Source organism: Tachysurus vachellii, chromosome 24, assembly GCF_030014155.1.
Source record: "Tachysurus vachellii isolate PV-2020 chromosome 24, HZAU_Pvac_v1, whole genome shotgun sequence".
NCBI lineage: Eukaryota > Metazoa > Chordata > Actinopteri > Siluriformes > Bagridae > Tachysurus > Tachysurus vachellii.
In genome coordinates this window covers 131,496-155,891 of record NC_083483.1, presented here as the reverse complement: position 1 = coordinate 155,891, position 24,396 = coordinate 131,496, and the positions used below count along the sequence as shown (strand labels likewise).

Sequence of the window (24,396 nt, the reverse complement as noted above, 5' to 3'; positions counted from 1 at the left end):
TGGCCAATCGCCACGGTTTTTGAACTGTGACCTCAGTTTGACCTCTTTCACATGTGTCCCAAGTTTGGTGTTGATAGCTCATTTAATTCTTGAGTTATTGACATTTTAGTAAAACTGGCTCCTCACAGTCCAAACGTTTTGGGGCCCCTTAAGGACCCTGAATCAAAATTTCGACTTTTTTTCGAAAATTATTGTCATTGAGACTCCAGAGAATATTACTGCACTGGATTGGTCTTGATCAGGCGAAAAACCTAGGACTAGTTAGCAAAAGTAGGTTTCGGACAAAATGCACTATAGAGAAAAAATTTAATGGTGGAAATGAAATTGGAGATGTACGTTTTTTAAGTCATGAGCCAAGGATTCCAATGATATAAAGCACTTGAGATTTGGACATAGGGGTTTTAGGGGTTTAGGGGTTATGGGGACAAACATGTTTTGGGGCGCTGAAGCGCCCCAAATTGTCCGATTCTACTGAGATTTTGGCCCTGAGTAACTGTGACCAGTACTGACCATCTGACCAAGTTTGAGCTCTCTAGGCCTTACGGTTTGGGCTGCACGATCGTTTCTAGGGCGGAATAATAATAATAATAATAATAATAATAATAATAATAATAATTAAAGCTGCAAGCAGCATTTCCTGGGTTCAAGCGTTTAAGGCCTTTAGGGAGTTTAAGGCCTTAAAGGATTTTCACATACACAAATTGACAAATAAACAAAGTCATATCGGTGAGTCTACAATCCTCGTGCGAAGCAAAACGAAGTATGAAAACATACTTGGCAATAAAGACCATTCTGATTCTGATTCTGATTCTGAGACTTTGCCTTACGAGTCAGCACAAAATTGGGTTTTTGGACCTATGGGCACAAACACGTTTTGGGGCGCTGAAGTGCCCCAGATTGTCCGATTCCACTGAGATTTTGGCCCTGAGTAACTGTGACCAGTACTGACCATCTGACCAAGTTTGAGCTCGCTAGGCCTTAGGGTTTGGGCTGCACGACCGTTTCTAGGGCGGAATAATAATAATAATAATAATAATAATAATAATAATAATAATCCTAACAAAAACAATAGGTTTCCAGCGCTTCGCGCTTGAACCCTAATAATAATAATAATAATAATAATAATAATAATAATAATAATAATAATAATAACTACTAAAGTCCTCATCGTCCCTCGATTTAAATCACAAACATTGCTCCGAATAAAGACAAACAGATTAAACATGTGTGTAATCATTGATACGGTGTAAGTTTTTTGTATGATTGACGGCTAAAGAAGGACTTTTAGTTTGAAACCCGCGGTCTAGCCGGAAGTTCGTATGACGTGTACATGTTAAAGTACGCCGAACATTTTGGGGATCTTTATGTCATAACTCCTTTCTGTATTCGGTGATTACTGTCTGTAGATCAGAGGTATGGTGATGATGTGCGTCGCTCAGTATAGAGTCTGATGTCGGTAGATCAGATGACCGACTATGGCTGAGCTTCACGCGCAGGTAGCATCAGACCCTCTGCCCTGTAAATACCCCTGTGACCCCGGGCTAGTGTTCGGGTTCGGGTTTATTCTGTCGCATGTTACTACCGAGGGCCAGTTCATGATATCCGCCTGTGTATAAGCGCATAAACATGTTTTTATTATTGTTTTTAATTCTAAATAAAACCTGGGTCCTAATAATGTGTGTTTAATTCACCTGGTGAGGAGTTAGTTCATGTGTTCACAGCGTTATAACGAGCTATAACAGCGATTATAAACGTCTGTAATCATTAACATGGGTAAGGAGTCTCCAGTGTCAGTGCTGTGTTCAAGCTGAAGTTGTTTACGGTTCCTCAGTAACACAGCAAGCTGAGATTTGTGTTTAATAGCTGATGGAACACGAGACTGTAAAGTTACTGTAACTGTAAAGGGATCAGTGAGAAACCAGAGGAGTGAAGCTGCTGTGATGTGTCTCATAGTCCAGAGGAGTGAAGCTGCTGTGATGTGGCTCATAGTCCAGAGGAGTGAAGCTGCTGTAGCTGCTGTGATGTGGCTCATTGTCTTTAATCCTTTTTGAAGTTTATAAATCAAACTCTTTATTTTTTCTGCAGGAAGATCTCTCCAAAATGTCCTACAGAGAAAACTGGAAGTGAGTGTGTCTCCAATTCAGTGTTGTGTTTGTGTGTGTACTGTGTGAAGGCATCATGGAGTCACTGCTGTGTAGACTTTCTGCTCTGAACTTTACACCAGTGTTTATGGTCTGTTTGTGTTCACGTCTCTGTAGAGTACAGCATGAGCGACTGCATGTGCAGCACCGTGGTCATGAGGCCATGCACGCTGAGATGGTCCTGATTCTCATCGCCACACTGGTGGTGGCTCAGATTGTTCTGGTCCAGTGGAAACAAAGACACTGCAGATCTTACACAGTGAGTCTGTCTGCAGAACTGAGTGATTAGAAAAGGATTCAGGACTGAAGGAGTTTTGGTTTCTCCACACTGATCAAACGTTTGTGCTCTAATTTAAGTATCTCATAAAATAAATACTTTGGGGAAACTGCTGATTTGTGTGTGTGTAGTTTGTGACCCTCCTGCAGATGTGGGTGGTTCCTCTCTACTTCACTGTGAAGCTGTACTGGTGGCGTTTTTTGTCCACATGGGGCATGTTCTCCATCATCACCAGCTACATCATATTCAGAGCCACACGTAAACCTCTGTCTGGGAGAACACCCAGGTACCAAAGCATCACTGACTCTTGTCATTCTTCTGCTGAGGTGAACATGTGGTGAGCTGCTGGTGTTTTACAGGATGGTTTATAAATGGTTCCTGCTCATTTACAAGCTGAGCTACGCTGTCGGAGTCCTCGGATACCTGGCCATCATGTTTACTTTGTTTGGCTTCAATGTGTTTTTTAGGTACGTGCCTCACTGTTTCTTACTGTGCCTCACTCTGCCTCACTGTCCCTCGCTGTGCCTCGCTGTCCCTCACTGTGCCATAGTGTCCCTCGCTGACACTCACTGTCCCGCGCTGTCCTTCACTGTCCCTTGCTGTGCCTCCCTTTGCCTCACTGTCCTTCATTGTCCCACGCTCTCCCTTGCTGTCCCTCACTCTGCTTCACTGTCCCTCACTGTCCTTCATTGTCCCTCACTGTGCCTTACTGTCCCTCACTGTCCTTCATTGTCCCTCACTGTCCTTCATTGTCCCTCACTGTCCTTCACTGTCCCTCATTGTCCCTCACTGTCCTTCACTGTCCCTCGCTAACCTTCATTGTACCTCACTGTCCTTCATTGTCCCTCGCTAACCTTCATTGTCCCTCATTGTCCTTCACTGTGCCTCAGTGTCCCTCACTGTGCCTCAGTGTCCCTCACTGTCCCTCAGTGTCCCTCACTGTGCCTCACTGTCCTTCATTGTCCCTCACTGTGCCTCAGTGTCCCTCAGTGTCCCTCACTGTCCTTCATTGTCCCTCACTGTGCCTTGCTGTGCCTTACTTTGCCTCACTGTCTCTCATTGTCCCTCACTGTGCCTTTATTAGTCTGCTAGGGGGCAAAACCGAGCCATAAACTAAAACTAGTGACTGAATGAGTTCTTCATTAGAGTTAAAAAAGTAAAAAATCTGATGCTGTTCTCATGTAAGACCTTTATATTGATCTGTGTGAAGATTAATTGCGTCAGTGTAAATTTGGGGTTAATTTTGCAGTGTCACGATATAAAATGTGTCTGTGTTAATTTATGGTGAAATAATCAGCCTAAAGTCTTAAGTCAGTTTCAGTTTATTTATGCTTTAGGGGGGTGAATACTTACACACAGGAAATGACTTTGTTTGATAATGTTGTGTAAATTTCTGATAAAAGCTGACAAGTGAACACGTGTATGTGAAAGTGTCTAATGTTCAAGGTCTGATCCACTTACTGAACAGATTATGTATAAATTTGGTCCCAGAATGAGTTGGACACGTCTGATGAGTTGGACACGTCTGATGAGTTGGACACGTCTGATGAGTTGGACACGTCTGATCTAAACTGATGATTAATATTCAGTGTCATTGAGTTAAAGTGTCTGGTCTGATTGGACAGGATCAGGGCAGAAGACTCGATGGATGTGGGCGTGGTCATGCTCTTCTATGGACTGTACTATGGAGTGATGGGACGAGACTTCGCTGAAATCTGCTCGGACTACATGGCGTCTACTATCGGGGTGAAGACTCTTTATTTAAACACTGCTTCATGACCGTGAACTAAATCACACTTTACTTCACTTATTCCAGGATAAAACATTGTTTTGTTTAAGTTTGTTTGAGATCTCAGTGCTTTTCTATAAGATGAATAAAACACCTGAAGATCATCAGCTTGAGGATCAGCTTGAGGATCAGCTTGAGGATCAGTAGCTCTGCTTTCCTTCTGACAGCGTGACCCCCAGTGTGTTCCTCCTCTCTGTGTTTAAGTGCAGTGTGTCATTTCCTGAGTGTGTTGTGTGTGTTTCAGTACTATAACCTGGGTGGGATGCCGTCTCGGAGTCTGTGCCATGACATCTGTGCTGTTTGTGGACAGAAGACTTTAGTGGACGTGGATGAGGAGGGCGTGATGGAGGACACCTACCAGCTCTCCTGCAGTCATGTGTAAAGCTGCCGAGGCGTCGCGAGCGTTTCGGTCACATCTCACTCTAGAGCCTGAATTTAATTCAAATCTCATGATGTTTGTGGACGAGTCGAACTTTACTAAGACTCAGTAATGCGTTGTGTAAATGTTATCATTCTGAGGGCGGTGACATCATCTGGACTCATGTTCATGTTGTTGGCTGACAGATTTCATGAGTTCTGTATTCGTGGCTGGTGCATTGTGGGTAAGAAGCAGACGTGTCCATACTGCAATGAGAAAGTGGACCTGAAAAGAATGATGAACAATCCGTATCCTTTACCTGTGATTTACTCCCTCAGGTGAGCTGATCCCAGTATTTTTATACAATATCGTGTTGTTAAATTTACTGTTTGTTTTTTGAGGTGTTTTGGTCTTAACCGTGACCTCCAGCTGGGAGCGAACACACGTCCTGTACGGTCAGCTGCTGGACTGGCTCAGATACCTGGTTGCCTGGCAACCCATCATCATCGGCTTCGTGCACGGGATCAATTTTTCACTTGGTCTGGAGTGAAGTGTGATGAAGAGTCTTCAAAAAGTGTTCAATTGTTTGCTATTTTATTATTTATTTATAAACTATAAGTTAATGTAGTTAATGTCGTCTGTAGCATTTATTTATCTGATAAACAACATGACAGCCGTGAAAAAAGCCTGAGACATTTATCATTTATAATAATCTGCAAAAAAGGTTACAGCAGCTGAATCACACACACACACACACACACACACATGTGCCTGTATAATGTGTGTGTGTGTGTGATGGTGTGTGTGTAAAAGATCCCGGTTTGATTTGGTTCAGTCAGTGTTGGTTGCCGATAGCGACGTCACAGATCCTCTGAGTGTCGTATTGTGTGTGTTACTGTGTGTTGGTTTGTGTTTGTTGTCGTTATTGCTCAGAAATCCGTTGTGTAAGTCTGCGGGTTGTGAGCAGTTGTGTGACAGGAAGTTTGCACTTTATGATGTAGCTTCAGTATAAATTGATCCCTTCTTCACTGAGGATCGTTCATTAATGTCTCTGGAGTTTTTCCTGCTTTCTGAAGGCAGCGTGTGTTTAAGGTTGTTGTTTGGTTGATGATTAATTATAGTCTTAATGATTGATTTATTATCATTTCTCCTGATTTTTGTCGAGTTTTTGTGTATTTACTTTTCCTGCTTATTAAATCAAAATTAAAAACACAATGTAAATGTTACAAAAAAGTGTAAAGATGCACAAACATTTCTCAGTTCATTTTAATCTTCTTTAGCATCATGACTTTTATTATGACACCAGCATTAAAAATGAAAGCTTTACACACAAGCAAATCTCCATGAAGCAAAAACTAAATTCATTAATTACATTTCTGGTAAAAATAATGTTAAAGCTTTTTTTATTTTAAATACAGAACACAAACATTCAAGTGGAATTTTAAATAATCAATTAAATAACATTCCTAGATTGATTTTTTGTCATCAGTACAAATGAAACTGTACAACAGCAAACATTCAAACAACTGGAACTAAAACAAAGGCAGGATTTTCACCTGAAAGCAGAAATGAGAAACACGGTTTGTGTTAAAGTGACGATTTACTATAGAAATGTATTCTGAGTGAATTCAGTAGTCTGTTGTATTATTGAGTTAAAACATCACGTAGGAAATGATGTCATATGGAGCTGTAGATATAGATGTAGTGTATCACAGATGGAGAAAAACCTACAGGAGGAAACTCAATCTGCAACAAACTAGAAAAACTCACCACTTTTCTCTGAAACATTAGTTAAGATAAATACATAAATATAGAGTTTTTTTCCCTTTTAAATATTTGAAAATAAAAATAGAGGCCTGGTATCTGCTAGTGAAGTCCTGACGAAGGTGAGAGGAGAGATGATGTGGATCAGCTGGACTCTTGGAGCTGAAGTCCATGTACTGTTACACGATCACTGTTTCCTCTATTAGTTTAGGTTTTATTTACTAAGTGCATCAGGAAAAGGCTTTAACGTGCAGCTTGAATTAAACAGGTGAAGTTTGTTTACAGCTAAACTTTATATAGTGTGATTAAGTTCAGTCAGACGGAACAGTGATGGAGAACATTACTGAAGTTCTGTGATGTTGCTCACATGCATGGAGCAGAACTCGGAGTAAAGATCGAGCAAATGGACTTCGATTACAGACATGCTCGTGCCATCTCAAAAACTCTCCCACGACGCAGCTTGAGAAGCTTCTAAATAACGGTGTGGTCACATTAAACCTTCTGCCATTTAAATGTCTGCAGCTCTGCAGTACACTTCTGTGGGTTAGCGCTCGTCTGTTACTCCTCAGTAATGAGGCACGTGGTAGCTGAATCCAGACGTGTAAACGAAAGAATATCGATCCCAGAAAAGATGAAATAATTTACAGTAAAGTAGATGATGAATATGATGATGTTTTAGAATAATCATTAAGTGAATGAAATAAAGTATTTCTTTAAATTTTAATCTGTATCTTTGCAGCAACGTGTAGAAAGTTGCCGAGAGGTTTGACTCTAGTTCACCTAAAGCTAAACTTTTGTTCAGTTTGAGAAATTAAGCAATACGCAGACGATACACCGTGAATCGATTCTGTGTGAACGGAACAGAAGCTAAATGTGACCACACTTTAACTTTACAAACCTCCCAAATATCCATCTGATTTCACTGACCATAATTATACAAAACATTCAGGTCACATGGATCTGTTCCTGCAGGAAGGAGGCAGTTATCACAGGAGAGTTAGCGTGATGGATCTGCAGCAGAAGTGCAAGAAGGAGATACAGATCTATGAAGCACTGAATCACTGAAGGTAACGGTACACCTTAAAACAGTGATTTCCGGAGTCAGCCACGACAACGTGGCCATCAGAGGTCAGGGCGAGACCCTGCGGCCCATAGAGAGGATCTGCCGCTGTGTTGATGTAGGACAGAAAAGAACCACTTCCGTCAAACACCTGAGTGAACACAGGAGATGAGTGCACAGGTTATTCCACTGACATGCAGCAGGGAGTCGTATTTCATCCAGCATTTAAGCTTACAGATGTAAACATCTGCACGATTCATCTGCTTGATTTAATACCTGTATGCGACTGTTCCCCCAGTCAGCTACGATGATGTTCCCGTTAATGTCCACTGCGACACCAGTGGGAGCGTTGAACTGCCCATTTCCTTCACCGTTTGAACCGAATTTGAGCAGGAACTCACCTTCAGCACTGAACACCTGTAAATAAGAACAGAACCAAACTGGAGGACAGGAGAATACACGTACTGCTGTAGAGCTCTGGCTTCTGATCTACAGCAGCAGCTCAGAGTCAAATTAAATGTTTAGTTTAATGTTTTTTTCTCCTATTAACAAAGAGGCTGCTGAGGAAACCACAGTTTATAGTTGCTCTAATGTGAGTGACAAAAAGAACTCGATTCATTCATGTTACACAGTAAATGAACTTATACATGGATAACAATCAGGTTTTCTTTTATAAAAAAAATTAAACAGGAAAATAATCAACGTCCAATTGGTAAGTAGTTCTGCTTGCTCACACCACCCTGGTGTTGATCAGCACAGTCTTACAGTGGTGGAGATGTTCTACAACATGGTCACTGTCAGTTACTATGATTATAATTAGAGTTTAAACAAAATAATAAAAGATTTAACATGATTAAAAAGTTAGCTGAAGAACATTGAGTTTCATTTTGTACCTTACCTTGACTGAATGATTGTGAAAGTCAGTGACAATTATTTCATTATTATTGTTGACTGCAGCAAAATGGGGTCCTAGAAAGACAAAGAGTGTATGATGAGCTGCATAAATATTGGCACCCTCAGAATGTTGTGACTATAAATTGCATTGATGTGTGTGTGCATGGTGATGTCGTTTCATCACATGGAGGCAGGGTGTATCACACCCAGTTCTCCTGACCTCCACATCCTCCACCACCCTGACCATGAAAAAGAGCTTACTGAAACAAGAATGAATAATGTGTTTTCTTCATCTTTTTACCCGTCTTTAACAAAGGTGCCAATAATTCTGAAGCTGTAAAGAGTTCACACAAATATATATTTAATTCAACTAAATTAGATTTGTACTGTGTTTGTAACACAAAGTAACTTAATGGAAACCCTGCTGTAAATTTAGATCCCTAAGAGGATACATGGCAAAAACCCTTATGAGGGACGAGACACACAACATACACACTGTGTGTTATATTACCTGCAAACTGTTTGTCACCATTTCCTCTGCTGCCAAACTTGGTTACAAGTTTCCCACTGGGCTGGAAGATGAACACCATGCAGGCCTTGTTGTCCACCACGATAACGTGACCATTCTGATCCACAGAGACACCCTTAGGACCCATCAGCCTACCAGAACCCAGCTTAGCCTATGCAGAAAGAGCCATCAGTAAATGTCATGGCTTTCTCTTTTCATTGTTCTTCCACCATTAGACAAATTTAAACAAAACTGAACTGATCCACTGAACTGACAGATCTCCATAAGATCTCTCCCATAACAGACCATCCTGCTTTCACAGCTAGGAACCCTAACCCTAAACCCTTTGGTCCAAACACATCTTGCAAACTTTTCTGGCTACAGAGTCTCAGCCTCAGTATACAAGCTCTATGTTCCACATTTGCCTTGTTGCAGAAATAAACCTCTATAAGTTATAGTCCTTGAGCCTGAGATGTAACCATGTTCTTAATCTTAGTTTGTCTGAAATATCATTAGACTGAAGACCTAAAGATGCTTTCAGCAGCAAAGACACTGTTTTGAAAACACCTTCTTTTTGTAACATCTAAGCAATGGCTCTACAATTAGGGCTCAGCAGCACTGACCAGGGTGTGAATGGGAACTAAATCCCAGGACTTCCTGGTGAGACTTGTGTACATGTAACTCAAAATCTCCCTCTGCTTTAGTGTCCTGTCCTACTGTGGTTCCTCACGAGGCTCCACTCTGAACAGCTCTCCTTCTTGTTCTCCTTAAACATGAGCCAAGCATTCTACATCTTAGATTACAGCTTCCACACCCTGGTCCTGGAGAACCTGCTCCCCTGTTTTAGTCTTCCTGACTCGGCTGTGTTGTACTCCAGGTTTTACAGGACTAGCATATTGTGTTATTGTCACCTAAAAGGGCACTCACTTTGTATTTGCCATCACTGGAGAAGATGCTGACCCACTTGTTATCATAGTCAGCGATGATGATGTCACCATTTGGATGAACAGCGACACCAGTGGGCCTCTGCAGCTGCCCTGGCGATCGCCCACGAATTCCAAACCTGCTCTGAAACTCGCCCTCATTGGAGAAGATCTGGGCAAACAAAAAAGATATAACTACAGATTCACTGCTTATTCTGGGACATTAAAGCAATTGAATCAAACTATTTATTTCATTTCAATATTTCTAGACTTGAGCACATATTGTAGTTGTTGGTTTGTACACCGGTTTAAGACTTGTCATAAATGTCCTCATATCATTCCTGTACGCCTTTATTTGTTTTGTGTTTGAGGTCTGCATTTAACAGAGGATTATGTTGCTATGAAGTTCACTAAGAAATACAACAGAGGGTTGAAGATCTGCTGAGGGACTGACACAAAGTAAAGCAGGTTCAATACTGATTCAAGCAAAGGTAAAAATTCACTGAAGAAATGTTTTTGAAATGTCTGTAAATGCTAACTCTAGATGTTCATGTTCGGTCACGTAGCAATTAAAGATTATTTTATTGAGAAACTATTCCAGTTTTTATACTGAAATCTGAAAAAAGTGGGGGGGTCACGGTGGCTTAGTGGTTAGCACGTTCGCCTCACACCTCCAGGGTTGGGGGTTCGATTCCCACCTCCACCTTGTGTGTGTGGAGTTTGCATTTTCTCCCCGTGCCTCGGGGGTTTCCTCCGGGTACTCCGGTTTCCTCCCCCGGTCCAAAGACATGCATGGTAGGTTGATTGGCATTTCTGGAAAATTGTCTGTAGTGTGTGAGTGTGTGAGTGAATGAGAGTGTGTGTGTGCCCTGTGATGGGTTGGCACTCCGTCCAGGGTGTATCCTGCCTTGATGCCCGATGACGCCTGAGATAGGCACAGGCTCCCCGTGACCCGAGGTAGTTCGGATAAGCGGTAGAAGATGAGTGAGTGAGTGAGTGAAAAAAGTGAGTTCTAATCACCTGCACACACTGATTATTACTGTCTGCAATCAGGATACTCCCTGATGTGGTAGCTACACCCTGTAGATTGGTGAATTCACCTTTATTTCTTCCTTTTGTTCCTGTGGAATAAATACATCACAAATAAGAGACCAGACTGAAGGCTATAGTGATTCTGTAAAGAAAGAAGTACGTATTTTTTTCACCAGATCCTTCCTTCCTAATAACAATAACGAGTGAAATCTGGTGATTTTTCTACTTACCGATTCTAAAAATAAGATCATCTTCAATGGGATTTACTTTCTTCTTGGGTGTGCTGAACAAGCTCCCACCTCTCCGCACCCCTTTCTGTCGACTCCTGCTACCAGGGGACTTGGCACTCCGTCTCCTTGCACCACCATCACTGGAGCCCGTGGAAGCAGCGTTGGCCCCAGACGTGGTGGTTGGAGAATCGTCTGGAGAAATAGTGACCTTCAGACGGAAGGGGCTTCCCTTGATGTGCTGATCATAGAGTCTCAATGCCAGACTGAAGTCCCCCTCCTTGTGCAACGTGTACAGGAACTCATACATGCCATTCTTATGGTCCAAAATCTCTCCATCCATGACACTGCCATCTGGTGTGAAGACTTCTCCTGAGATGACAGCATTGCCCGACTTACACAGGCCCCCTGACTTGTCTCTGGTTGTTATGATGACGGAGGTTGGCTGACCTACAATGCATTGCTCAAGGCCATCTCCTGAAGCCTCAGTCTGACTGGCCACTGCATTGGTGGTAATAATGGCACCCAGGTTGTGTATGGACTTGCGAAGTCCTTCTACTTCCATTATGAGCTCCAGCTGATCATTCTCCTCAGGCTGGAGAGGAAGGCCCTGACTGGCCAGCTCACTCAGTCGCTCTCCAAAGTCTTTATGAGTCTGCAGAACAACAGCCTCACTTGCTCCATCCAATGCCTCTCCTGTCTGACTACAGTTACTGCAGATGTCAGCCTCCTCTCTAAGCAGTGTCTCTAACTGTTTCTGTAGTACCTAAAACCATACAAACACATCAACCTTCTGCTTCAAGCCTTCTGGAAAACTGAAATAAATAAACATAAATTCTATCATTTACTTGTAAATACAGTGTCCTATGACTTGAAAAACTCCTCTGTGTTCTGCACAGTGTGTTTCTGCATGAATGAACAAAATGTTTGCGTGCATTCATACACACCTTCTGCTTTAATCCATAGGTGACCTCTAACTCCATGAGAAGGACACTCTTACGTGTATCCAAGGTCTTGTGCAGCTCGCTAAAGGAAGAGTGAATATCCTCCTCAATAGAGTTCTTCTGAGTGCTTAGCTGCTGCAGAATATCTTTCAGCAACTGTACAGCATCTCTGATCTGAGGAAGTCTGTATGATAATCAACCACTTCAGTCATTCAGACAACTAACCAAGTTCCATACAATAGTGAAAGTCAGATGTCATTGCACTCTGGAGGAAACGGAAGTTTTAAACCTTAGAGAAAATGGTTTGTGAACCGGATACTGATAAATTATGTGCACCAGCATTGTAACGTTGCCCACTGGCCATTTAATTATGCACACATACCATATTGGGTCTTTAAATTATAATAACTGTAGCCCATCTCTTTGCTCGACACACACCCTCTACACTGTACATTAGTAGGATGAGACCTCTTTAGTGTGACACTTTATTATTCTGCATGTCACTGTTAGATGGAATATAGTCTTCAAAATATCTAAGCAACCACAGTCCTTCGGCCATAAACCAACAATGATGAAGGAAGTAAAAGGAACCCAAATTAGATCTGGAAGAAGGAGATTATCTTTAGTTTAATCCCTCTTTAGTTTAGTCAAGTAATATCTGGTCAGTCATAGAGCTAAGCTATCTTTTCATAAAGAGGGTAGAGGTTCACTTCAACACTGTGTTGGTGGGATGGTGGGAGCACTGCAGTGTGAGGATGCTGCTTATCAGTAAGGAAACTGGCTTAAGATGGAGTTAAAAGCAAGAATGATTCAGTTCCATAGAGTAACAGTACAAAATGTGGAAAAACTGAAGTGGAAGAATTTCACGTTTTTGAAAGTAGGACCTGGAGTCATACCTGTTCTGAGCTGCGTTTAGTCTCTCATGTAAAGCTGTTTGCTGTTGATCCACAATTTTTTCCAGTGAATCTGTCGGGTGGTCGGCATGTTCCCCGAAAATACACTCCTCACACACAGCACTCTCACACAGCAGACAGTAAAATACAAGGGCCTAAAAATATAAAATATAAAAATCACATAAATAATGTCCATGTCCCTAAGAGGTGTATGCTCCTGTGTAATACTGCTTTTAAATCTCAGTTGTGTAAGTCAGAAGACTGGTTCAGAGGTTCAGAGGCAGGTAGTGGAAAGTTTTTCATCTATTTGAGGGCAAACTGATTTTTTTTGTCTAAATGGAGGCCACAGCTGAGCTCTGGTACAGACTGAGCTCTGTTTCTAGGGCACAAATATTAGAGTCACAGGAGACATAGTCTACAACTCCTTAACCATTATAGTTACTATTGCTGTGTGTGTGTGTGTGTGTGTGTGTGTGTGTGTGTGTGTGCATGCTCCTACTTTTCCTTTATGTTGAGAGCAATCTGTTCCTTTGCCAGGAAAAGCCTCCAGAATGGTACATTCCTCACTGCTGCTGTCTGGAGAACCTTGCTGTGCCTCCATGTGGTTTGGAGGTTGAATTAGCACAGATCAGTGCAGATTAGCGCAGACTAGCGCAGTCTGGGTGCAAAAGTGCAGACTGAAATCAGAATCATGAAACAGCGAAAATAAACCAGTATTTGTTGGTGTAAGGCCGTGTTAAAATAAAGTCATCAGAATTTCAGCTGTAATACACAAGAGACCAAAAGTCTGAGTCATCAGTTCATTAAGAGATTTATACAGTAACAGAGAAAGCAGCTGACTGTAGTGATGAATTCACATAAAGCTGTGAAAGTTTCCAATGTGTTGATTTGGATCCAATGTAAATGAAGTGTTTATTGTGTGGGAGGGGCATACTTTCTCTTCCCTGTCAATCACAGCCACACTAGCCAATTGTGGGTGTCTGTGAGGTCATGTGGAAGAGGGCAGATAGCGATCGCTCCTTACCCAAAAATCCAAAAACTACAAATGTAGATTAAATGTAAACAAACGGAAGTGTGTGAGACAAGTTTCTTACCTCCAGTATGAACTACAGAGTGTGTGTTTGAACTAATGTTCACTGTGCAGTTTATCTGAAGACATGGAGTTTTACAGGCCAAATATAACCTCCCCTCATCTTACATTCGGCCCTGTGGAGGGGACAAGTACACACACACACACACACACACACACACACACACACACACACAGTATAAACTCCTATTAACTGACTTCAGCTATATTATACTTCTAAATATGGAATCAAGACAGGAATGACTTTTAAAAACTTCATGAATTTTATATACAGACGTCTGCTACCTTATTTTTTCTTCTTCTTATTTATTTATTTATTTATTTATTTATTTATTTTCTCCCTTCTGTTTCTATACTTCTATAAAGCTGCTTTGAGACAATGGGAATTTTTAAAAGTGCTATAGAAGCTCCTAAATGTGAGAGATGCTGATTTTCTCCATATGTTCTTGATGTCGTTGTTCTTTCGTCTGTTCCCTGTTCAGGCCACAGCAGATCCACTGGTCCACATATTTGTTTTGGTGCAGGTTTTACACCAGATTCCCTTCCTGGTGCAACCCTCCCATTTGACCCAGGTTTGGGACACAGACTGAGCTCTTCAGGTTAGTTCCCTGCCTTGAGCCACAGCAATGAGAGGTATTTGTTTAAAAAGTCCTACATATATAAACATTTAAATCTATTATTTTTTAATCAGAATGCAAAGTTTCATTCATATAAGAAAGACTAAAAACTATGAATAAAATGTCAGGAATTAACTATATATAACTATAAAAATATTACAAACAGTATATGAAAAGATGAAGGAGGAGGTTAGACAGGTATGTTTTAAATCTTCATCACCTACAAATCAGTAGAGTGAAGTGAGTGAAGTGCTGGTGATAGACTCGCTTCAGGAGATCAGTGAGATCCATCAACTTTAAACATCATGAGCAGAACGTAATAACCCTGGAGTTCTGACAGAATCACACTACAGCCCACATGTAGAGCTTATGAAAGCATGCACTAGTTTAGTGTTAGCATATTTCTGGCTCTGTTTCTCAGATAATAATAAACAGAATCAAAGACTTTATTTAAACAGAAATGAGACAATAAAAGTCCTTAAATGTAGTTTTAGTTTCAGAGAATAGCAGTGAGCATCAGGTGTGAAATTAGCAGCTGCATTAGCCAACATCAGGCTCAGGGTTTATTTCATCCAGCGTTCTCTTTGTCTTTCACTTTCTATTTCAATTGACTTCTGAATTTGTGAAAATGAAAGATTAGATTGTGTTTGAGAATTAACAAGTTCTGAGATGCTTTTCTCTTCATGACTGTTGAACCGAGTGGTTATCTGAGTTACTGTAACCTTCTTGTCACCTCAAGCCGCTCTGCTCTCTCATCAATAAGGTGTTTCCACCTGCAGAACCTCTGCTCATTGGATGCTTGTAGTTTTTACACCACTGTGTGGATCTCAGCAGTTTAGGGGCTACAACAAGCACAAACATCATCAGCATCTTCTCTTCTTATCTGGGAGCAGAACCAAGCTACAATCTTTAGTGTTAGAATTCAAATTTTCCTTCAAAGTGGAAAGAAACTCTACCGAAAGATGTAACATTAGCCAACAGGGAGGTGGATTTAGATTTATTGATAATGGATCCCCTGTGGCCGAGGAAGGCGAAGCACTTCACATGATCACTTCACATGATGGAGCATCAGCATTGTAGCATACAATTCAATTCTGGTTGTTCAATTCTGGTAACACAAATGATCACTGATGAGTGAGAGGCTGATATGTCCTACATCAGGAAGACGGATTTCTAGATGGATATTTAGCAGAATTTTATACAGCAGGAGATCTGAGGACTCAAACAGGAAGTGTGAAATGGCTTTAAGATGAATTCTGTTTGGCTTCATTCACTGCTTCGTTACAGTCTCACGTTTTGTTTATGTGACATGAAGATGTGTCTGAATTTAGGCCAAAGGATGTGTGGAAATGAGTGTGTACAGAATATGTGTTAGAGTGATATGTAATGAACAGACCTGACGTGATGAGGATAGACGGCCGACATGTCAGTGTGGCTTTAAATCAGATCTCTGCAATAACCCTTTCTGTGTGAATCCTTTCATCCTCATCATCCTCCTCCATCTCCTGCATCTCTTCTCCTCCTCTGATCATCACTCGCCCCTGTGCCTCGATTTCCAGAGCAACACGGTAGCACAGATGCTGCTGCTTGCGCAATACAATTTCTCCATCCTCTTTCCCCTCTGTGTGTGTGTGTGTGTGTGTGTGTGTGTGTGTGTATCCTTACCTTTTCTCCATAGCTCCTTTGCTTCTGACACATAGATGATTCCGAGGCTTGCTACATTATCCCTCATGCTCCCATTTCACTGATACTTGGGGTGGAGGCCTGTTTTCTCTCTCTCTCTCTCTCTCTCTCTCTCTCTCTCCCTCCCCCCTTCCTCCTTATGCACTACAGTGACACAAGCAGATCACACACTCAGCGACACCACCAGGCCAGTAGTGGGAGGAGCCTCCAGGCTACAGCTCAACATCCAATCAGAGTGCGGAGAGTCCAGGCTGATTGGTTGTGATTTCAGAGACTGCATGTAGAGTTCTCTCTGTCTAGCTTGATCTTCTCTTTCTCTCTCTCTTCTCCCTCTCTCTCTTCTCTCTCTCTCTCTTCTCTCTCTCTTCTCTCTCTCTCTGTTCACACTCGGTTTCAGATGCAGTCATAAACATAAACAGCTGTAGACTCTGGTGAAGGATGATACTGAGTCTGATTGTGATTTTAGAGATTATGTGATGACTAAAAAATAAATAAAGAATAAACTCAACAGCTTGAGAATAAAAGTACTGAAGTTTAGAGCGTTATATCACAAGCGCTCGTTAATATCAGCTCTAGTACATTAGAATAGAATTAAGAGTGAAATTTGTGTTGAATGGTGGGGAGATGTGGTGCAGAGCTGGGGAGAGTTGTTAGGGACAGACGGTTACCAGAGCTGGGGCAGTTGTTACAGACTGTTACCAGAGCTGGGGCAGTTGTTACAGACTGGTACAGAGTCGTAGACAAAGCACACATTCACTGCAGGAAAACAGCCAGTCAGGAGTCAGGACAGGGACCAGGAGCAGAGTTTATACTGACACATAACAATAAGATTTGTTAACATTATTGAATTAACAGTCAGATTTCTTCTCTGTTCAACTCATCTCTATAATAAATGTAAAGGTTTTATAACATGGGCAACTTCACTGCTTTTGAAGCTCTGGATAAACAACCAACATGACTGAATGATAACAGCTGTGACTGTGTAATGGTGAACAGTGCAAAAGCCATTTAAACAAAACCTCCTGAGATAAAAGTGTGTGATGAGTTAAACATTAACAAACTCTGGCTCCTGTTCAGGGTTAGGGTTAGGGTTAGGTTCTACTGTTGTGTTACAGTACTGTGTAACAGGGTTAGGTTCTACTGTTGTGTTACAGTACTGTGTAACAGGGTTAGGTTCTACTGTTGTGTTACAGTACTGCGTAACAGGGTTAGGTTCTACTGTTGTGTTACAGTACTGCGTAACAGGGTTAGGTTCTACTATTGTGTTACAGTACTGTGTAACAGGGTTAGGGTTAGGTTCTACTGTTGTGTTACAGTACTGTGTAACAGGGTTAGGGTTAGGTTCTACTGTTGTGTTACAGTACTGTGTAACAGGGTTAGGTTCTACTGTTGTGTTACAGTACTGTGTAACAGGGTTAGGTTCTACTGTTGTGTTACAGTACTGTGTAACAGGGTTAGGGTTAGGTTCTACTGTTGTGTTACAATACTGTGTAACAGGGTTAGGTTCTACTGTTGTGTTACAGTACTGTGTAACAGGGTTAGGTTCTACTGTTGTGTTACAGTACTGTGTAACAGGGTTAGGTTCTACTATTGTGTTACAGTACTGTGTAACAGGGTTAGGGTTAGGTTCTACTGTTGTGTTACAGTACTGTGTAACAGGGTTAGTTTCTACTGTTGTGTTACAGTACTGTGTAACAGGGTTAGGTTCTACTGTTGTGTTACAGTACTGCGTAACAGGGTTAGGTTCTACTGTTGTGTTACAGTACTGTGTAACAGGGTTAGGTTCTACTGTTGTGTTACAGTACTGTGTAACAGGGTTAGGTTCTACTGTTGTGTTACAGTACTGCGTAACAGGGTTAGGTTCTACTATTGTGTTACAGTACTGTGTAACAGGGTTAGGGTTAGGTTCTACTGTTGTGTTACAGTACTGTGTAACAGGGTTAGGTTCTACTGTTGTGTTACAGTACTGTGTAACAGGGTTAGGTTCTACTGTTGTGTTACAGTACTGTGTAACAGGGTTAGGTTCTACTGTTGTGTTACAGTACTGCGTAACAGGGTTAGGTTCTACTGTTGTGTTACAGTACTGCGTAACAGGGTTAGGTTCTACTGTTGTGTTACAGTACTGCGTAACAGGGTTAGGTTCTACTGTTGTGTTACAGTACTGCGTAACAGGGTTAGGTTCTACTGTTGTGTTACAGTACTGTGTAACAGGGTTAGGTTCTACTGTTGTGTTACAGTACTGTGTAACAGGGTTAGGTTCTACTGTTGTGTTACAGTACTGCGTAACAGGGTTAGGTTCTACTGTTGTGTTACAGTACTGTGTAACAGGGTTAGGTTCTACTGTTGTGTTACAGTACTGCGTAACAGGGTTAGGTTCTACTGTTGTGTTACAGTACTGCGTAACAGGGTTAGGTTCTACTATTGTGTTACAGTACTGTGTAACAGGGTTAGGGTTAGGTTCTACTGTTGTGTTACAGTACTGTGTAACAGGGTTAGGTTCTACTGTTGTGTTACAGTACTGCGTAAAAGGGTTAGGTTCTACTGTTGTGTTACAGTACTGTGTAACAGGGTTAGGTTCTACTATTGTGTTACAGTACTGTGTAACAGGGTTAGGATTAGGTTCTACTGTTGTGTTACAGTACTGTGTAACAGGGTTAGGTTCTACTGTTGTGTTACAGTACTGCGTAACAGGGTTAGGTTCTACTATTGTGTTACAGTACTGTGTAACAGGGTTAGGTTCTACTGTTGTGTTACAGTACTGTGTAACAGGGTTAGGTTCTACTGTTGTGTTACAGTACTGTGTAACAGGGTTAGGTTCTACTGTTGTGTTACAGTACTGCGTAACAGGGTTAGGTTCTACTGTTGTGTTACAGTACTGTGTAACAGGGTTAGGTTCTACTGTTGTGTTACAGTACTGTGTAACAGGGTTAGGTTCTACTGTTGTGTTACAGTACTGCGTAACAGGGTTAGGTTCTACTATTGTGTTACAGTACTGTGTAACAGGGTTAGGGTTAGGTTCTACTGTTGTGTTACAGTACTGTGTAACAGGGTTAGGTTCTACTGTTGTGTTACAGTACTGCGTAACAGGGTTAGGTTCTACTATTGTGTTACAGTACTGTGTAACAGGGTTAGGTTCTACTGTTGTGTTACAGTACTGTGTAACAGGGTTAGGTTCTACTGTTGTGTTACAGTACTGCGTAACAGGGTTAGGTTCTACTGTTGTGTTACAGTACTGCGTAACAGGGTTAGGTTCTACTGTTGTGTTACAGTACTGCGTAACAGGGTTAGGTTCTACTGTTGTGTTACAGTACTGCGTAACAGGGTTAGGTTCTACTGTTGTGTTACAGTACTGTGTAACAGGGTTAGGTTCTACTGTTGTGTTACAGTACTGCGTAACAGGGTTAGGTTCTACTGTTGTGTTACAGTACTGTGTAACAGGGTTAGGTTCTACTGTTGTGTTACAGTACTGCGTAACAGGGTTAGGTTCTACTGTTGTGTTACAGTACTGCGTAACAGGGTTAGGTTCTACTATTGTGTTACAGTACTGTGTAACAGGGTTAGGGTTAGGTTCTACTGTTGTGTTACAGTACTGTGTAACAGGGTTAGGTTCTACTGTTGTGTTACAGTACTGCGTAACAGGGTTAGGTTCTACTGTTGTGTTACAGTACTGCGTAAAAGGGTTAGGTTCTACTGTTGTGTTACAGTACTGTGTAACAGGGTTAGGTTCTACTGTTGTGTTACAGTACTGTGTAACAGGGTTAGGTTCTACTGTTGTGTTACAGTACTGTGTAACAGGGTTAGGTTCTACTGTTGTGTTACAGTACTGTGTAACAGGGTTAGGTTCTACTGTTGTGTTACAGTACTGTGTAACAGCGTTAGGGTTAGGTTCTACTGTTGTGTTACAGTACTGTGTAACAGGGTTAGGTTCTACTGTTGTGTTACAGTACTGCGTAACAGGGTTAGGTTCTACTGTTGTGTTTCAGTACTGTGTAACAGGGTTAGGTTCTACTGTTGTGTTACAGTACTGCGTAACAGGGTTAGGTTCTACTGTTGTGTTACAGTACTGTGTAATAGCGTTAGGGTTAGGTTCTACTGTTGTGTTACAGTACCGTGTAACAGGGTTAGGTTCTACTGTTGTGTTACAGTACTGTGTAACAGGGTTAGGTTCTACTGTTGTGTTACAGTACTGCGTAACAGGGTTAGGTTCTACTGTTGTGTTACAGTACTGTGTAACAGCGTTAGGATTAGGTTCTACTGTTGTGTTACAGTACTGTGTAACTCCTTTAATGTGTCCTTCTCCAGTCCGTAGTCCAGTCCACAGTGTCACTGGAGTTTGAGGATTAACTCACAATATTTAGTTAATTTATTTATCCATAATTCATGAATGTGTGCAGTAAATATTGCAGAAACAACCTGCAGCCACCAGAGGGCAGAAACAACAAATACAATAGAGAAAATTATCTGTGACAATTTTACATTTTTTACGAGTGTGTGTTAGATGGTGAGTGTGTGTTAGATGGTGAGTGTGTGTGTTAGATGGTGAGTGTGTGTGTGTTAGATGGTGAGTGTGTGTGTGTTAGATGGTTAGTGTGTGTTAGATGGTGAGTGTGTGTGTTAGATGGTGAGTGTGTGTGTGTTAGATGGTGAGTGTGTGTGTGTTAGATGGTTAGTGTGTGTTAGATGGTGAGTGTGTGTGTTAGATGGTGAGAGTGTGTGTGTGTTAGATGGTGAGTGTGTGTTAGATGGTGAGTGTGTGTGTTAGATGGTGAGTGTGTGTTAGATGGTGAGTGTGTGTTAGATGGTGAGTGTGTGGGTGTTAGATGGTGAGTGTGTGTGTTAGATGGTTAGTGTGTGTGTTAGATGGTGAGTGTGTGTGTGTGTTAGATGGTGAGTGTGTGTGTTAGATGGTGAGTGTGTGTGTGTGTGTTAGATGGTGAGCGTGTGTGTGTTAGATGGTGATTCTGTGTGTGTGTTAGATGGTGAGTGTGTGTGTTAGATGGTGAGTGTGTGTGTTAGATGGTGAGTGTGTGTGTTAGATGGTGATTCTGTGTGTGTGTTAGATGGTGAGTGTGTGTGTTAGATGGTGAGTGTGTGTGTGTGTTAGATGGTGAGTGTGTGTGTGTGTTAGATGGTGAGTGTGTGTGTGTGTGTTAGATGGTGAGTGTGTGTGTGTGTTAGATGGTGAGTGTGTGTGTTAGATGGTGTGTGTGTGTGTGTGTGTTAGATGGTGTGTGTGTGTGTGTGTGTTAGATGGTGAGTGTGTGTGTGTGTTAGATGGTGAGTGTGTGTGTGTGTTAGATGGTGAGTGTGTGTGTGTTAGATGGTGAGTGTGTGTGTGTGTTAGATGGTGAGTGTGTGTGTGTGTTAGATGGTGAGTGTGTGTGTGTGTTAGATGGTGAGTGTGTGTGTGTGTTAGATGGTGAGTGTGTGTGTGTGTTAGATGGTGAGTGTGTGTGTGTTAGATGGTGAGTGTGTGTGTGTGTTAGATGGTGAGTGTGTGTGTGTTAGATGGTGAGTGTGTGTGTGTTAGATGGTGAGTGTGTGTGTGTGTTAGATGGTGAGTGTGTGTGTGTTAGATGGTGAGTGTGCCCAAACAAATACTCTACCTAACACACACACATAAAATTGTGACAGATTTTCAGAATTTTTTTCTTTCTGTTAGGTAGAGCATTTGTGTGGGAACACACACACACACGTACACACACACATACACACACACACAGACACACACGTACACACACACATACACACACACAGACACACACGTACACACACACATACACACACACAGACACACACGTACACACACACATACACACACACACATACACACACACACAGACACACACGTACACACACGCACACATATAAACTCCATAGTCCTATTAACTGACTTCAGCTATATTATACTTCTAAATATTGAATCAAAACAGGAATGACTATTTTAAAGACTAAAACTTTTCTATGTCTAACACACACACCACAAACACACACACACACTCACCATCTAACACACACTCACCATCTAACACACACACACACACCATCTAACACACACACACACACACACACACACACACACACTCCAGCTAACACACACCTTTTACAGTATCTCAGTCCTGACTTGTTATAAGAGCAGACAGAACTACACACTTTGTTCTGCTTGAATTTGTTCAGTCTTCTGTCTCTTGTTACTTTCTGCTTCGATTCAATACTCAGTTGCAGTTATGAAACATTAAAACAATTAAAACATCAGAGTACTTTTGCCATAAAATATTAATTACATATATAAGTAAACAACAGCAACAACAACAATAATAATAAGAAAAATAGACAAATCGTATCAGGCTTCATAATTCATCTTTATTGTGACTAATGCTTTCAATGGTTGTGACTGAAAATAAGAAGAAATAATCTGCGTAAAAAGAAGTTATGAGCAGTTATAAGCAGTTATAATCAGTTATAAGCAGTTATAAGCAGTTATAAGCAGTTATAATCAGTTATAAGCAGTTATACACTCCTACAGTTGTTTGGGATGTTTGCTGCTTTCTGACACACAAAGAAAAGTTTCGTGTTGCACTTGGCGTCGTTCCACAGGACTTCATCTGCAGAATAAATCAGTGTTTAGTGAGAAAAATTCAACTTCATACAAAACTTCAGAAGAGAACAAGAGAAGATCCTGACTGCACTGTGATCTTTTTATTATCTTCACTTTAATAAACATGTTCCATGTGTTTCATCACCTCCGTAATTCATCTCTACGCAGTGTTCTTGTTGTCCTGCGTGATTCGGCTCTCCTGAATGCCACGCGCTAAAATCAAACACTGAGCCGTCGCTCCACAGCCACCAGGAATCCTGGGAAAAGATGAAGGCTGGATCACTGGATCAGCTAAACTTAATTCTACCTCTTTATAGAACATAGAATAGATTATTAACATAATTCATATTGAAAATATATTCATATAAAAGTCTGTAATAAAGACTTTAAAAACATTTAACTCCATAAAATCTTAGCCAATGTATGTATTTGTTGAGTGATTGTGTTGCTAATGAAGTGCTTTTGGAGACACTTCATCCAGAGAATAGCAGAGAGTTAACAGGAGTTTTTAACACTAATATCTGCAAAGCGCAGAAATTCAAGGTAGATTTAAAGTCTGAATGAACAAGTCTGAGGTGATGATGAGGAGGAGGAGGAAGAAACCTGGAGATGAACAAGACTGTCCTCTTCTAAAGCATTTTGAGCTGCTGGAGGAGAAAACTACAGACAAAGTGCTAAGTTTGTGTACAGGAAGTTGGTTGTGAGTCCTGGGATGAGCAGCTCTGCAGAATTCTTGAGAAATAACAGAGAGGTGAAAAAGAAACGTACCTGAGTTGCATCCTGAGCTCCGATCCAGGTGCGTTTGTAGCTGCCGGACATTTTCCCCATTCTCTTAAGGAGAGACTGAGTTTGGTTGCTGTGTACTGATGCAAGGTTTCCTCCCAAACCCTGACAATACCGCTGCCAAAATAAACGCATAAATAAATCATAAAATAGACGGGAACAAAGATTATTGAGAATGATTCAGTTCTGAATTCTTGTGTTCATGACATCATTAACTGACGAATGAAAACTAAACCCAGAATACCTCGGCTTCGGCCCAGGACTTGACGTCAGACACATATTTATAGCACTTTCTCCCAAATCCTGTCCAACCGTCTGGGCATTTTTTTGTAGCTGTTCATAATAACAATAATAATAATAATAATAATAATAATAATAACAATAATAATAATAATAATAATAATAATAATAATAATAATAATAATAACAACATCAATAATATTACAACAACAACAACAACAACAATAATAATAATAATAACAATAATAATAATAATAAATGTTGAGACTTACATGTTGCATCACATGCACTGAAGTCCAGTGTAATAAGGACAAAGACAATAAAAATCTTCATTTTGCTAAAAATCTCTCTGGAAAGACAGAAATATGAATTGAATTTCTGTGTAATGACGAAAAGCTCCATGTATATAAAATGTAAATTATTATAGTTAGTTAGTTACCAGATTTGTCAGCGTCCTCAACACAGCTCCAGAGATTCAAGAGGATTTCTGACTAAAACGAAGCTCGGCTTTATAAGCAACGTTACATTCATCTATTTATAGTAAAGCAGAACACCAGTGAACGGAGACCTGGACA

General features: G+C 41.1%; 3 protein-coding genes across 7 annotated transcripts; 1 reads left to right on the top strand and 2 right to left on the bottom strand.

Annotated features, from left to right (window-relative positions):
• Positions 1–1,336: 1,336 nt before the first annotated feature.
• On the top strand, positions 1,337–5,773 carry rnf175 (ring finger protein 175). Its single transcript, XM_060860976.1, has 9 exons — positions 1,337–1,496; positions 2,086–2,123; positions 2,259–2,400; positions 2,550–2,704; positions 2,778–2,885; positions 4,044–4,164; positions 4,452–4,585; positions 4,772–4,873; positions 4,995–5,773. The coding sequence occupies exons 1-9, from the start codon at positions 1,476–1,478 to the stop codon at positions 5,113–5,115; spliced, it is 942 nt and encodes a 313-aa protein (XP_060716959.1). The 5' UTR covers positions 1,337–1,475; the 3' UTR covers positions 5,116–5,773.
• A 154-nt stretch (positions 5,774–5,927) lies between these two features.
• Positions 5,928–16,347, bottom strand: trim2b (tripartite motif containing 2b). 5 transcript variants are annotated; one of them, XM_060860740.1, is made up of 12 exons: positions 16,183–16,347; positions 13,905–14,016; positions 13,310–13,468; positions 12,814–12,965; positions 11,921–12,101; positions 10,977–11,739; positions 10,735–10,835; positions 9,719–9,886; positions 8,795–8,963; positions 8,288–8,358; positions 7,666–7,806; positions 5,928–7,540 (listed from the first exon to the last, which is right to left on the bottom strand). In XM_060860740.1, the coding sequence occupies exons 3-12, from the start codon at positions 13,409–13,411 to the stop codon at positions 7,388–7,390; spliced, it is 2,001 nt and encodes a 666-aa protein (XP_060716723.1). In that variant the 5' UTR covers positions 13,412–13,468; positions 13,905–14,016; positions 16,183–16,347; the 3' UTR covers positions 5,928–7,387. The 5 variants fall into 5 exon arrangements, with proteins under 5 accessions (XP_060716723.1, XP_060716722.1, XP_060716725.1 ...); XM_060860739.1 differs by having other exon boundaries at positions 5,929–7,540; positions 13,310–13,487; XM_060860742.1 differs by having other exon boundaries at positions 5,929–7,540; positions 13,310–13,489; positions 13,939–14,016.
• Positions 16,348–22,543: 6,196 nt separating this feature from the next.
• si:dkeyp-75b4.10 (ladderlectin) lies at positions 22,544–24,396 on the bottom strand. Its single transcript, XM_060860421.1, has 6 exons — positions 24,261–24,396; positions 24,094–24,170; positions 23,826–23,914; positions 23,567–23,698; positions 22,944–23,055; positions 22,544–22,805 (listed from the first exon to the last, which is right to left on the bottom strand). The coding sequence occupies exons 2-6, from the start codon at positions 24,152–24,154 to the stop codon at positions 22,711–22,713; spliced, it is 489 nt and encodes a 162-aa protein (XP_060716404.1). The 5' UTR covers positions 24,155–24,170; positions 24,261–24,396; the 3' UTR covers positions 22,544–22,710.

Coding starts and splice junctions, on each gene's coding strand:
- rnf175 (XM_060860976.1), top strand. CDS start 1,476: ATGGCTGAGCTTCACGCGCAG. Junction 2,401..2,549: donor GACACTGCAGATCTTACACA/GTGAGTCTGTCT, acceptor GTGTGTGTGTAG/TTTGTGACCCTCCTGCAGAT. Junction 2,705..2,777: donor CTGTCTGGGAGAACACCCAG/GTACCAAAGCAT, acceptor GGTGTTTTACAG/GATGGTTTATAAATGGTTCC.
- si:dkeyp-75b4.10 (XM_060860421.1), bottom strand. CDS start 24,154: ATGAAGATTTTTATTGTCTTTGTCCTTATTACACTGGACTTCAGTGCA. Junction 23,915..24,093: donor CAGTGCATGTGATGCAACAT/GTAAGTCTCAAC, acceptor TATTATGAACAG/CTACAAAAAAATGCCCAGAC. Junction 23,699..23,825: donor AGTCCTGGGCCGAAGCCGAG/GTATTCTGGGTT, acceptor TTATTTTGGCAG/CGGTATTGTCAGGGTTTGGG.
- trim2b (XM_060860740.1), bottom strand. CDS start 13,411: ATGGAGGCACAGCAAGGTTCTCCAGACAGCAGCAGTGAGGAATGTACC. Junction 8,964..9,718: donor CCAGTGATGGCAAATACAAA/GTGAGTGCCCTT, acceptor CTTTCTGCATAG/GCTAAGCTGGGTTCTGGTAG. Junction 7,541..7,665: donor GGGGGAACAGTCGCATACAG/GTATTAAATCAA, acceptor GTGTTCACTCAG/GTGTTTGACGGAAGTGGTTC.